The following is a 15,404-nucleotide window of genomic DNA, read 5'->3' as shown; positions in this document are numbered from 1 at the left end:
TAAAATCTGTATTTTCTGATGTTTGCAATCTGCTGTGTATCAATACTGTCTTTGTTTCATTTCTATCCATTGTTACAGAAATAATTACTGAATAAATTGATTAAACTTAAGTTGTGTAATGGTGAAAGGACTACCGGTAAATGTAATTTTGTTTGGTGAAATAAAATAAATATTGAATGTCTACCAATGTGACGGTACATATTGTCAACATTCGGATCAATACTGTTACCCACAGCAACAGTAACATTATTTCCCTCATGTTGACAATATGAACTGTCACACTGGAAGCCATGCAATATTTCATATACAGTAGTAGAAGGGTGTCAACTGGTCACCATAAACCTTCGACAGCCCATTGGTTACTTTTTTGGTCAGGATAAAGTAATCCAAAATTTTCATTAATTGATCAATAGTTTATATAAAATTTGATAATAACCAATCAAAATGTGTTAATTTGCAAATTAGCCAAAAGTAAACTAAAATTTCTCCGTTACATACAATTGGTTGCATGAAACTTAGTAGGCCCTATCAGGTCAAGTTACAACACTCATACAGCCAAACTGTCACTTGTGTATACTTACCGCTCCTGGCAAAGTTTCCTACAGCAAGGGCCCCCGAGATCTGTAGATGATCCTGTTCCGAGTCGAGCCACTTGAGGGACGCCCCAAATATCTCCCCCTTACCATCATCAAACAACACCTCCATACTTCTCTCTGTAATAAACGGAAATGTTTTAATATCACCCTAGCTGGTCTTGTGGGTTTTGGAACTAATGATTGTGAGAATGCATGACCAGTTCATTCTTGAATATGTAAATTTACATTTTAGACCAAACCTCAATTAAGGCTTTGTCTTCTGCTTCAATCAATGCTTTTATAACGGAACCTTTTATGTGGCAGGGAATGAAACATCACACAATTGTAATTTTAGTGCGGAAACAGTACTTTCTATCAAAAGATTAATTGATAAGTAATTATTTAAATGTTTTTCTGAACAAATAATATGACTGTGACATATGGAAATACCAGCTGTGTTTTATATTGATTTTTATCACCCTGTTTCAGGTTTCACATAACCATCACAATTTTTCTGTATAACACATGTGTATAATACAAAAACATCACTCTACACATTTGTAAACAATTGAATTAGATATCAATTATTGCTTATTTGGTAATATACCAGCAAGTCATATGGGTAAATCATAAGAGGAAAACGTGATATTTCATCTTGATTTCAATATGTATTATAAAATGACTTGTGACAGATACTATATGAAAAAAAAGGTTTTTGAGGGCCAGGATGTTTACCTCCAGTAAGGAGCAGAATGAGGAGGTCAGACGACAGTTTTATTTTCTGTTGGTTCTCCTCGCTGTAGTCCGCGTTCTGTTGCACGTTCGTCTGAGCCAGTGAGATCAGGTGAGGACACAGCTCCGTCTGAGCCAGGGCATCCTTCACCTCGTCTAAAAAAAGAAAAACATTTGGTCTAAAATAGAGAAACATTTCATCTGAAATAGAGAAACATTTCATCTGAAATAGAGAAACATTTCATCTGAAATAGAGAACCATAATTCAGCTGGAGACAAAGCTATCATGTATTTTATCCGGACCACCAAGATCAGGTGAGGATATAGCTACATCAGAGCAAGGAGACCCTTCCCCTCGTCTGAACTATAGACATTTCTCGTCTGAAATACAGACAAAATTATGTATTTTGTTAAGGCAAGTGTGATTAGATGAAGACACAGCTCCTATTTAAGCAAGAGCATCTTTCCCTCTATCTAAAAAACAGATATGGTTTGTCAGAAATTGAGACAAAATTATCACATAACTCGTCTGAGCCAGAGATATTAGATGTAGAAACTGCCCCTGGGTATCTGTCACCTCGTCTTTATTATGGGAAACCAAGTTCTTTATAACACATCAGTGAAATTAACTGCCTAATCAACCTTGTAAATGCATTCAGTTTTAAGAAACATATTTAAAAACAGTAGTTAAGAGGGGAAAAAGGTGATGTTTACCCCACTCCGCGACAGCAATCAGTATATCCAGGATGGATTCACAGTTCTCGTCACCCATCGGCGTACGTAGGAAGTCCACTAAGGTCGTCAATAGCCCACTTTCCAGCAACCTTGACTTGCACTGCTCTAAACCAACATATAGAAAATTAACTTGACAATAAACAAAGGCAAACATGAAATATGATTTTATAGTGAAATAGTAACATATTAAAAATGATTATCTTTTTTTAAATAATTAAATTCACTGTTTAAGTTTATAGCTAGAGCACATTTATTAAGTGAATAATTACCAAAAATAACGATAAGTGATAATTAAAAACAACACTTTTTGGCAATTTGAATCCTCAACTCAAATTCATGCCTTATTATTATTAAACAAACCCTTTGCTGACTGATATTGACTCACAAACTTGTTCAGACTCTTCCCTTTCCAATACACCATGCCCAACCCCCTGTAAATACCAGTCAGTAATACTGTTTATGGTGACCAGGATCATGTTCCACAGCCATCTGCTTGGACCAAAATCCTGTCGCACATCTGACACTGGATCAGGTACTTGTTGATAATCTCCAGCCCCCAAACCTACCCTCTTCACAAACAATACACCACATCCAACTCCCTGTCCCTACCTAAGTCAGTAATACTGGATATAGGGACATGAAACATGGCCCCATCCACCCCAGACACATGACCCCCCCTCCTCACCTCAAATACACCAGCCCCCATGTCATTAATACTGGGTATTGTGGCCAGATGCATGTATCACTGGCCATTGGCTGACTGATATTGAACCAGATTCTTTTGATAGCGTTCCCCTTGACCACCATGCCCTACTCCTTAAGTGTACCTGAGTCAGTAATACTGGATATGGTGACCAGGATCATGTTACAAAGGCCATCTGCTGTCTGATATTGGACCAGGTACTTGTTGATTACCTCCAGTGCTCCCCCCTCTATTGCCTTCTGCTGAAGAGATTCTGCAAAAAGGGACATCACTCTTGATCATTTGCCTTGTTTTGTTAACATGCTTATCAAGTTTCAAGTTTTATGTATATAACTGTTTCCAAGCTATGGTCAACATACCAAATAGAAAAGTGGTTACATTAATAAACGATGTTGGAGAAAACACAATGCTATAACAACATCTCATCTTTGTTTTCCTCCAAGGACTATGCCAATGAGCAATAGACATACAGTAAAACTGCGATCGTTCGAACAGGCATTCCCTTCGAGAACCGGCGGTCCCTCGAGGTCAGAGCTTGGTCCCGAACATTTTTCCTTCTTTCAAATAAAATATATTGGCACTGCCACGAAACCGAAATAAGTCAAGGAGTCAAGCACAATAGCCAGTCTCGAATACACAAATCATGCACAAAACCTTATGGCTGCATCAAGGTCATAATTTCACAATTTTTCCCGAACGCGCATTCCAAAATAAAATAAAATTGCTCAGTGTTAAAATATTCACAAGTTGTAAAAATTGCAATGACAGTTGATAGGAAATTTCATAAGGTGTGAAAAACTGTTTATCACTGTTTACGCATGACTGCTATGAGTTGAAACGGGCATTTGAGAAGATATGTTTGAACAGTTTCACAAGACAGACAACACGCCCCAATCATCAATCCTTGATTTTGCTAAACTTAAATCAGACTAATGCCATAATATGTACTGTCATATCTAAATGTTGCTTGTTTAGAAAAGTGCTTTTGGTTAAAATAAACTTAATGAACATAATAAACTATTTTTTATATTCATTTATAATTGTTTTTTTCTTTCACATCTAGAAAACGTCAGCCTTTGAACATATGAGTGATTTCCACAATGCAACACATTATCGGTGTCATAGTAAACAGCCGGTTTGACGACTTAAAACTTGAAATACACTGAAAGATATTTCATAACAGACTAGAAAATTGATAGTCGGGTCCTTTGTAATATCAGTTCCCTCGGGGTTTCAGCTCGGACCCTGGGGTCCTTGAATGGTCGCAGTTTTACTGTATTTTAAACCTATAGGAAATAACATTGAATTGCATTATTTTGAATTGAATGCAATATCGATCATTAGATATGTGGTCTTGAGTAGAACTACCGCAGGTATTCAATATAAACATAATTAATATGATTCATAAGTTCTCATTCTTTGTATGCTGTAATCTCTAGACTATTAGTAATTCCATCAGATATACAAAATGTACTTTTCACAGACAATTTCCTCAGACAAATCAACCTAACTGGTGCCTAGGGAACCAGCTAGCTATGTCATCAACTAAATTTCATCAAAAAACATCTCTTTCGAATTTGTAAATGTCATGCAAGACTTAAGAGGGAGACCAATTTACTCTTCACCTTTCAAGCACAATAATGGACAGATGAGCCAGTGTATAATGGAGACCAGTGCCCAGTAATGGACAAATAAGTAACTTGATACATAAGCCAGTGAATAATGGAGAACTGTGCCCATTACTTGACACATGGGCCAGTGTATAATGGACAACTGTGCCCATTACTAGACACATGACCAAGTGTAGAATGGACAACTGTGCCCATTACTAGACACATGACCAAGTGTAGAATGGACAACTATGCCCAGTACTAGACACATGACCAAGTGTAGAATGGACAACTGTGCCCATTACTAGACACATGACCAAGTGTAGAATGGACAACTGTGTCCATTACTAGACACATGACCAAGTGTATAATGGACAACTGTGCCCATTACTAGACACATGACCAAGTGTAGAATGGACAACTGTGCCCATTACTTGACACATGAGCCAGTGTATAATGGACAACTGTGCCCATTACTAGACACATGACCAAGTGTAGAATGGACAACTGTGCCCATTACTAGACACATGACCAAGTGTATAATGGACAACTGTGCCCAGTACTAGACACATGACCAAGTGTAGAATGGACAACTATGCCCAGTACAGGATACCATGAGCCAGTGTATAATGGACAATATGGTGTCCAGTTATAATGGACAAATGTGCTCAAATGGTCACTGACAGCTACTTGCAGATATGCCCTGGATATGCAAATTGGTCAGGATAAACTGCTTATTACTGAAATTTTCTTCAATACAGATTCCTTTTATATTTACAGCGATCGAAGGCATCATGAAAATACAAGTAATTACCTAATTGATTATTCACTTTAACATAAAATACTATGCAATCTATAAAGCTTTCCCATAAAATGAACAGACATGTTATGCAATGCAAAAAGTAAATAAACAAAACAAAGACTTACAAAGAAAATATGACAAAAGCATAACATTTTTTTTTATTATAATTTGCTGCTAACCCTTTCCAAAAAAAGAAATTTTTATTTGCAGTATTTTCAAATATCTATGCTCAAAATGAAACCATATATACTTCTAGGTGGAGTTGTTTTAGCGTTGAGAAATGCTGAAATGACTTTGCTAATAAAAGTTATGAGAACATTCACAAATTCCATCAAGGAGAACCAGTAGCAGCTTGACTAGGGAATAACCAGGGCAATTATCTACCTGTGGAAGAATTTATACAATTAGTTGACTGAAACTTGGCACAGTTTTCTAACATTATGAGACATTGTGGCGTTCTGTTTAATGTGAATCATAACAATGAATAATTTCTAACGTATTGGGAACAGGAGTCGTATTCATTACAAAAAGTGAAGAGTAATGTCATATAAATGGTGAATGTTTTTAAAAAAAGCAAGAACAACCAGAATTGTTGGTTAACTTTATAGGTTTAACCTTCAGCAGAAGCTTCTTGCTGTGACTTCTCAATGAGGGCATTCAGTATCTGTTTCAACAGTATAAGTTGCCTGAAGTACACATATGAGTATATCAATAAGCAAGAGCACCACAAATGGCTGCCTATGCATTTCTGTTCTTTATTTTGTCAACAAGGGGCAACTCAACAATTATTTAAGTCAGAGTTATGGTTTCCCGTCAATGGGCGTATTGTCAATGGCAATTAGTATACTAAGTTCCATGTAAAGATCTTGAATATTTATTCAGTTTTGACCAAAGTTGATGTTTTTGAATGATCATGTGGACATAAGTGCTATCAAAGTACTTCATCTTTTTCTCCTGTTAAAAAAGATGAGCTAAATCACTCTGTGAAAGCTGTTCTACCAATTAAGCCAAAGTTATTGTCCATTGGTTAAAGCCACACATATGTATAACAGGCTTTACCACTGACGTTTGTAAAGCTACCAACATTTGCATTTGTGTTTGTAAAGCTACCAACATGTGCAACAGGCTTTACCATTGGTGTTTGCGAATCTACCAACATGTGCAACAGACTTTACCATTGGTGTTTGTAAAGCTACCAGCATGGCTCTACCATTGGTGTTTGTAAAGCTACCAACATGTGCAACAGACTTTACCATTGGTGTTTGTAAAGCTACCAACATGTGCAACAGACTTTACCATTGGTGTTTGTAAAGCTACCAGCATGGCTTAACCATTGGTGTTTGTAAAGCTACCAACATGTGCAACAGACTTTACCATTGGTGTTTGTAAAGCTACCAACATGTGCAACAGACTTTACCATTGGTGTTTGTAAAGCTACCAACAGGTGTAACAGGCTTTATCATTGGTGTTTGTAAAGCTACCAACATGTGCAACAGACTTTACCATTGGTGTTTGTAAAGCTACCAACATGTGCAACAGACTTTACCATTGGTGTTTGTAAAGCTACCAACATGTGCAACAGACTTTACCATTGGTGTTTGTAAAGCTACCAACAGGTGTAACAGGCTTTATCATTGGTGTTTGTAAAGCTACCAACATGTGCAACAGACTTTACCATTGGTGTTTGTAAAGCTACCAACATGTGCAACAGACTTTACCATTGGTGTTTGTAAAGCTACTAGCAACAGGCATTACATTGTTTTTTGTTAAGCTACCAACATGTGCAACAGACTTTACCATTGGTGTTTGTAAAGCTACCAACAGGTGTAACAGACTTTACCATTGGTGTTTGTAAAGCTACCAACAGGTGTAACAGGCTTTTCCATTTGTGTTTGTAAAGCTACCAACAGGTGTAACAGGCTTTTCCATTTGTGTTTGTAAAGCTACCAACAGGTGTAACAGACTTTACCATTGGTGTTTGTAAAGCTACTAGCAACAGGCATTACATTGGTTTTTGTTAAGCTACCAGCATGTGCAACAGACTTTACCATTGGTGTTTGTAAAGCTACCAACAGGTGTAACAGACTTTACCATTGGTGTTTGTAAAGCTACCAACAGGTGTAACAGGCTTTTCCATTGGTGTTTGTAAAGCTACCAACAGGTGTAACAGGCTTTTCCATTGGTGTTTATGAAGCTACCAACAGGTGAAATAGGCTTTACCATAGGTGTTTGTAACACTATCAGCATTTGTAACAGGATATACCATTGGTGTCTGTAAAGCTACTAACAGGTGTAATAGGCTTTTCCATTGTTTTTTGTAATACTACCAACATATATGATTTGCTTAGTGTTTGTAAAGTTACCAGTAGGTGTAACTGGCTTAAAGTTTGTAAAGCTACCAACACGTGCAACAGGCTTTACCATTGGTGTTTGTAAGGTTTAGCAAGAAGCCACAGGCAATGGTTCGCAGTCGGTCTGACCCGTCCTCAGTGTTGGACAGCAAGGTGCGCATCAATGAAAGCAGGATCTCAATGCCATTGTTGTCCTGTACAATTCCCCTCCCCAAGTCTGAAAATATACAATATTTGTATTGACTTAGTACTCATCAGAATAAGTGGGCCATGATGGCCATAAATCGCTCACCTGAAAATTTTAAGCCTTTGTTTTTTAATGAGAATAGAGGAATTAATTGGTTTATGGGAAGGCAACTAAAGGTTAAACTACGATCAAGTATAGTCAATTGATGTAGTGGTCATCTAAGCACAACATTGATAATTGTTTTCAAAACTGTTCATTGGTCCAAATTTTATTGGTGTAGCTTTAAACATAAGAAAGTAGGTCAAAAGGTCAAAGTATAGCTCAATCTGAGGATAACATTGATATTTGTTTGCAAAACTGCACACATTGTCTGAATGTATTGCTGTAGCTTTAAAAATAAGAGAGTAGGTCAAAATGACAAAGTCAAGGACATCCAAGGAAAACATTTTATTTATTTTAAACTGTACACATGGTTCAAAAGTTTTTCTTATATAAGTCTATATAGAAAACTTGTGAGATCTGGTGCAGGACCAGTTTTGACCCTAGGGCATGATTTATACAACTTGATAGAGGAATACAATATGATGCTACAAACAAAATATCAAGGGTCTGGGCCTAGCGGTTTCAGATAAAAACATTTTTAAAGATTTCTCTATAAAAGTATGTTCAATACTTGTGTCCTGTTTGGATCCCAGGGGTACAATTTGAAAAAAAAACTTGGTAAAGAACCACTAGACAATGTTAGACAGCAAATATCTAAGCTGTAGGCCTCATGTTTTTTGTCACAAATAAGTTTTTCCTTTCGGTTTCCATGGCAACCACAGTTCTGCATTTCTTCAAACAATTTTGAAACAGCATCATCCTAGGAACATCCAAACTAGGCATGCATGGGCGGACCTGGCTGGTTTCCGAAAGGAACCGAGCTCTAATGGATATGTAGATACTGTACAGGTTTCATCAAGATACAATCAAAACTGAAGGCTGTATCGTGTTAACGAGCAATTGTTTAAATGATTTTTTATCTTATCAAGGCCCAAAATCTAGGCATGCATGGGCGAATCTGGCTGGTTTTCGAAAGGAACCGAGCTCTAATGGATATGTAGATACTGTACAGGTTTCATCAAGATACAATCAAAACTGAAGGCTGTATCATGTTAACATGAATTGTTTACAGACGCACGGACGCACATACATTAGCCAGTAGAGCTAATGAAGTTTAATCTTTATTGGCCAGGCAGTTTGGGAGGAGATTTTATTTAAGCAATTGTTGACGGACAACGACGGTAGTCTGGGACGTGCTCAGGTGAGCTAAAAACCAGGGTAAGGCTTTGACCAATCTAGTTCAAACAGTAATTTCTAAATAAACAACTTTAAATCAAGCAATCAGCTTCATTTAAAGTTGTTGTTATTTCTAATGTACTTTCATGATGTGTAAAAAAACAACAACTATTAGTTAAATAACTTAAAGGCATGATTTCATTTAATTGTGCTTTTGAAGTTGAAATTCTTGCAACATTAAGAATTAATACAGGACTAAGTTCAAATTGGTTAGAATGAAATGACAATGACTACAAAAATATTATTTTCAAGGTTTAAGTCCATTAATACCATTAAAGGTTTCACTTTATAAAATATATGGGACCTTAATGACAGTTCATTGCTACATCAAGGAAATGTTTATCAGAATGTTTTGTCTACACAGATAAGAAAAAAACATAAATATCCCTATTATCTATATCAGAGATGTGTCTGTCTAAATAAACCAATCATTATGTGTCAGCAATTCAATTTTCTTGAAAAACAGAAGCTTTAGATATGCAGAAAACTTCCCAATCATCTTCAAAACATCATGGAATAATCTGCCCTGTCTGCAAGAATGATATTGAGGATGAACTCCCATGCAAATCTTATAAAAGGATTGGCTAATTTCCTAGCTTTAGAAAGATAATTTTTTAACCCAAATAAATGCCAACAGCTATGGTGTATAAATACTAAATGGCATACATTCCTAAGAGGACATTTAAGGCCTGAGATTAGACTGAAACAAAACATATGATCGAAAAATTATACAGTAAATGAACAAGAGTGCAGAGGATTGATCCTTATTTTACAGTTGATATTTAAAATTTCCTTTTAGGCTAAAAACTGTGAACATATCATATTCTATGATTGTGTTGTTCAATTCTCAGGCATTTTTGCTTTTCTTGACAGGAATCCCTTCAGATTGAAGACAAGTTGAGAGAAAACGGGATTTGCAAATCCAGGGATTTGCAGGATTTTGGAAAGACTTTTAAAACACGCTACATTATCTGTTACATGTAAAATATCAAAACACCTCGTGGAGCCCACTATAGTGGCATTAGGAAGACAGACATAACACCTGTACATTTCACTTGCGGGCAATAAGCCTTTAGGTGTTGTTACATCAGGGTTAATGACCGGCAATGATGACTGACAGAGATTATCGGCTGTGCTACATTACCCAACACCTATGTGGAGTCAGCTGCTTCCTCCATACAAACATATATCATATCTTACCTAAGGAGCTTAGAATCTTTAAGGTCAATTTGAAAATGAGAAAAATATACATTCAAACAAGAGAGAGTGTTCCTACACATTGTATTCACATCAAACAGAAGCCCAAAAGTTTATTTCTTATCCAGACGTGATTATTGGAATATAAGCTTCAGAATTTAAAGTTTCAAGGCAATGTATCAAACATAAACTGCTGAAAAACCCAGAACCTTGGGACATTTGGACATAAAGAACAAACATGACAGTATAGCAAGGAACTGGGTGTGTTCATATATGGTATGATGCTATTGGACTATTCATAATGCCATCACCAGTATGAGGATCAGTCATGAACAGAACAGATCAGTTTTTTTATTCATGTAAACTACATAGTTTCTTGTGACATATAAGTACATTCAAACATTATCAAACAGGGTCCAATTTTCACTGACTTTTCCCTGACTTTTGTCCATTTCCAAAATTGTCCTGATCAATTTAGATTTTCCCTGACTTTTGCCCATTTCCAAAATTTATCTGGCCAATTTAAATTTTCCTGGACATTTCCCTGACTCTGGGAACCCTGGTTAGGTTATACGGCATAGTGCAGAGACCCAAGTACAAGTCGGTTCTTTAAATTGCACCAGGATATAGCACTGACACACAGGACTCTCATCCCTCCTATAAGTGTTGAGGTAGATGAATGAACCTGCAAACCATGGGTTGACTATCAAATGTCTTACCACCAGACTACCAAACACAACAGCTACATTAAGGAACTGCAGAGGCCAAACAGATGTACTAATCTCCTGTTCTAACAAGCACCAGAGATGTCAGGGGGTCCAATTAACACCTCATAGCTAGGAAACAATCTTCCCAAGTTGTAAAGTTCATCTCCAAGTCCAACAAATGAAAAGCACAGTGTTATTCTCATCTGCCGCTCATTACACCTCTTCAAATAACAAACACCACAGTCAGGATTTTTATTTGCTGAAAAATGGCAATCTTTCCTGAGCTAGAATTAATGTAGATTACAGGAGAATCTCTGAAAAAATAAACCAAGTCATATACCTTCAACAGAGCAGACTTCCTGATGTAATTTATATTGTAAAACTAAGTGCATTCAACAAATGCATTGTAAACAGCTTGAGAATCAAGTCTTTGCTGTTTTATAACATATAAAATAGTGCACTATTGAAATTAAGTTTCTGAACAATCTGCTGTAGACAAGATTGAAGGAATTAAAGGGCTGCATTTAGAAACAATGCCTTGGGGTGGCTCATTTTAACACAGTACTTTGAACCTCTTCACAAATCTGACTCCATAAGACAGGTTACTTGAAATGGAACCAGTCATCATTATTAAGACTTAACTTCTAGACTTTCAAAATTGTAACAAGCCCTACTATTTAAAATTTAATACTAGTGTATGGCTTGCAGGCTTATGCTAGTTTCAACCACTGTAAAAACTTCCAAGAAAACATGCCACAGCATAAGGCAAAACTCCATCACAACTTTGACATCATCATCCCCAATCTCAATGGGACTTCTCCATACTGGTCACCTTCAAACATAGGTCATGGATCAGGGCAAAGGGATGGCAGGGGATGGAAGGGGGACAGCCACATTTTCACCATAGCCTTTCATGAGGGTGTTGAGGCTGAGCTTACATTGTGGAATTTCATAGTATAAAATAATCAGAATATTTGTGGTAACATTTTCAAGAATACCCATTGCCTGTCTGAAAATCTAGTTTACATTCAACATGTATTTATGTCATTACTTTTGTTTTGTAAAAGCCACAAAAGTGATAAAACAAACATAAATAAAACACATATAGTGCTTCTGTCAAATAACAGTGGGCTACAATTACCTATGTGATTATTTTTTCCTGGATATTAGTCAGTCTAAAACGTTTGACCTTTAGATGCTTCTAAGATCAATGGTATTTGCCAATGTAACTGAAATTACCACATGCATGAGGAATATCCCCAGGATGCCACCTGGACACAGGAATGGTTGAATGTGACGTGTTTTCGGGTTAACAAAATGAGCATGTGCATAATCATCACTGTGTATTGTGAGACATTAACAAAGCCGAATTTAATTTTGCATAATAATCAAACAGCATTTGATAGTCCTTGTGATTTGGCTATCAACAAATGTGGCAAACATCCAGAGATGCGGCTAGGACATAGGAGTGGTAAACTATGTAGTTGAGGGTTGTTTATGTGATATTTTACGGTCTACACCATAATGAATCTCATGGTATCTGTAATTAAATGAAATCATAACCATTTGCAATGTCCAAATAATAATGTGTAAGAATAACAATTTGAAAACAAGACCATCACCTCAGCTCCCACTGCTGCTGCCACAACCACCATTACATTACGGTGAGCAAATAAGGTTGGGGGTATGTGTGACATGAAGTCTGTAAGACCTTTTTACAAGAAAGATAGAAATGAGAAAGAAATGGCTGGTGCTCAAGGGCTATAACTCTCATAAGAAAGATAGAAATGAGAAAGAAATTGCTGGTGCTCAAGGGCTATAACTCTTGTAAGAAAGATTTAAATGAGAAAGAAATGGCTGGTGCTCAAGGGCTATAACTCTTCTCAGAAAGATTGAAATGAGAAAGAAATGGCTGGTGCTCAAGGGCTATAACTCTTCTTAGAAAGATTGAAATGAGAAAGAAATGGCTGGTGCTCAAGGGCTTTAACTCTCATAAGAAAGATTGAAATGAGAAAGAAATGGCTGGTGCTTAGAGGCTATAACTCTTGTAAGAAAGATTGAAATGAGAAAGAAATGGCTGGTGCTCTAGGGCTATAACTCTCATAAGAAAGATTGAAATGAGAAAGAAATGGCTGGTGCTCAAGGGCTATAACTCTTCTCAGAAAGATTGAAATGAGAAAGAAATAGCTGGTGCTCAAGGGCTATAACTCTTCTCAGAAAGATTGAAATGAGAAAGAAATAGCTGGTGCTCTAGGGCTATAACTCTCATAAGAAAGATTAAATGAGAAAGAAACGGCTGGTGATCAAGGGCAATAACTCTTGTAAGAAAGATTGAAATGAGAAAGAAATGGCTGGTGCTCAAGGGCAATAACTCTCATAAGAAAGATTGAAATGAGAAAGAAATGGCTGGTGATCAAGGGCTATAACTCTCATAAGAAAGATTAAAATGAGAAAGAAATGGCTGGTGCTCTAGGGCTATAAATTCATAAGAAAGATTGAAATGAGAAAGAAATGGCTGGTGCTCAAGGGCTATAACTCTTGTAAGAAAGATTGAAATGAGAAAGAAATGGCTGGTGCTCAAGGGCTATAACTCTTGTAAGAAAGATTGAAATGAGAAAGAAATGGCTGGTGCTCAAGGGCTATAACTCTTGTAAGAAAGATTGAAATGAGAAAGAAATGGCTGGAGCTCAACAGCAATGACAAATGCTTTATTATCGAGTTTTATGAGTGTAGGTGCAATACTTTGGGTGCTGCAATATTTGTTAACATTAGCTGTGAGGAAGTTGAATCAATGTTACCGGCATTTTGGTTTTGTTTCACACAAAAAGTATTTTTATTGATGTCTGATCCTATTGAACTTGTAAGAGTCCCGTTAGAAAACTATGAGAGCGGATCTGTATTCCTGATACCGTAAATGACTGGTTATAAGACGACAGGGGGTATTAGACGCAGGGAAAAAATTATGTGAAAAGTCGGAGAATTTTTTTTTTAATCTATGTTTTTGGTTAAAAGACGCATAGAAAATATGTCAAAAATGTCTGTCAATTTCGGCCACCATGTTTGTTGACAGTGACGAAAAATATTTTTTTCGTGAAAATGGCGATGGTTATCTTTAAAACCATACAATGATAATGCAAAATGTGTTTCATTTTAAACGTTTTACGTTAGGAAAGGCACAAACAAGAACTGATTGTGACCATTTGTTTCTGGATAGCACTGAAAGGTGCCTTTTATGAAAATATGTAAGATTTCTTTTTGACAGCATATCGTAAACGATAACCTGTCGAGAATGAAGTTAAGTTATGCATACTGTAAACCTTATATTGTGCGGGTTTGTTCTCAAAATGTCAACACCTACAGAAAAGAACAAAGTTCGCGTAAATGTGTGAAAAAAACAAGACCATTATCGCATCAATTTGTAGTATTGGTATGTTAAACAGAACAAAAGGCAATGCAAGTTTTTCCCACCTTATCATACAACTGACAAAAAATATTTTGACAGTGCCCGACTTTGCTTTCTTATATTATGCAAGTTTAATTATTGTTCAATTTAATTTATTATTAAAAATAATATTGAATAACTTAAATCGAAAAATATTTTTGTTAAAATTATAAACATCTTACGATATACCGTATCCCGAACTGTCTTTTTTACCCGTATATAATCGATCAATATGACACGAGTAACATCCCTTTCTACATAAATCTAAACAAACTCTTGGCTTGAAATCGACCTTAGAAAAGAAGTTCAAGAAATTGTTACTGGGTATTATATGCAGGCATTTTTTTGCATCGGAATCTGAGGGAAAAAAACACGTCTAATACCCAGTCATTTACAGTACTTTTCTATACACATCAGTTGCAATTTAAACATTAAAAAAACATATCAATCACACTCTAGCATAATGTCGAGCCAACGAGAGTGATTAATATAATGTTGTAATTCTCTATTGTTGTAAAATAAATAAGTTTTAACTATTAAATCTGGTTCAAATTGCGACAGAAATATTTAAAAAAACAACAACATCACTGCAGCAATATCTCTCATCCCACTGGATAGTGCCACATCTGATCCATAACAAACGGACCATTTCCATTGAATTCACACAAAACAAATGCTTTTATGTCTGTGTGTGTTCAGTTAACATTGACAATAATGGAACCTAGGACCACATCACAGGGCATTGATATGAATATTGTCAGATTGACAAATCAAACATTGAAAACATGCAGCAGCAAAGTGCGTAGCAGCTCCATATTCTGAGAATTATTGATGGACTGTCACACATCATTAAAACCATCAGAAACAAGAAACTGGTGGATGGACCTTTTGTCATAATTTACAGTTATTTGTAAACCTAGAACAGTATAATGCATGTTGATGGATTTTGCTGAATTTTGCATAGCCCTGGTAAAAGACTTGACTGCAATGAAACCTCTGACAATATTGCTGAAAAATTGACCCAC

General features: G+C 36.3%; 1 protein-coding gene across 1 annotated transcript in view; it reads right to left on the bottom strand.

The window, feature by feature from the left end:
• The window catches only part of LOC128208256 (rap1 GTPase-GDP dissociation stimulator 1-like), a 45,691-nt gene that overhangs the window by 16,802 nt on the left and 13,485 nt on the right, over positions 1 to 15,404 (bottom strand). Inside the window, exons 5-9 of the mRNA XM_052911747.1 lie at positions 7,579 to 7,725; positions 2,870 to 2,998; positions 2,022 to 2,147; positions 1,311 to 1,463; positions 582 to 713 (exon numbers count right to left, since the gene is read on the bottom strand). Coding sequence (XP_052767707.1) covers positions 582 to 713; positions 1,311 to 1,463; positions 2,022 to 2,147; positions 2,870 to 2,998; positions 7,579 to 7,725 — 687 coding nt within the window. The remainder of the gene's footprint in view (positions 1 to 581; positions 714 to 1,310; positions 1,464 to 2,021; positions 2,148 to 2,869; positions 2,999 to 7,578; positions 7,726 to 15,404) is intronic.

The sequence above is a fragment of the Mya arenaria genome, chromosome 2 (genome assembly GCF_026914265.1).
Source record: "Mya arenaria isolate MELC-2E11 chromosome 2, ASM2691426v1".
Lineage (NCBI taxonomy): Eukaryota > Metazoa > Mollusca > Bivalvia > Myida > Myidae > Mya > Mya arenaria.
Note: the sequence above shows the minus strand (reverse complement) of the source record. Positions and strands in the feature narration are given on the sequence as shown.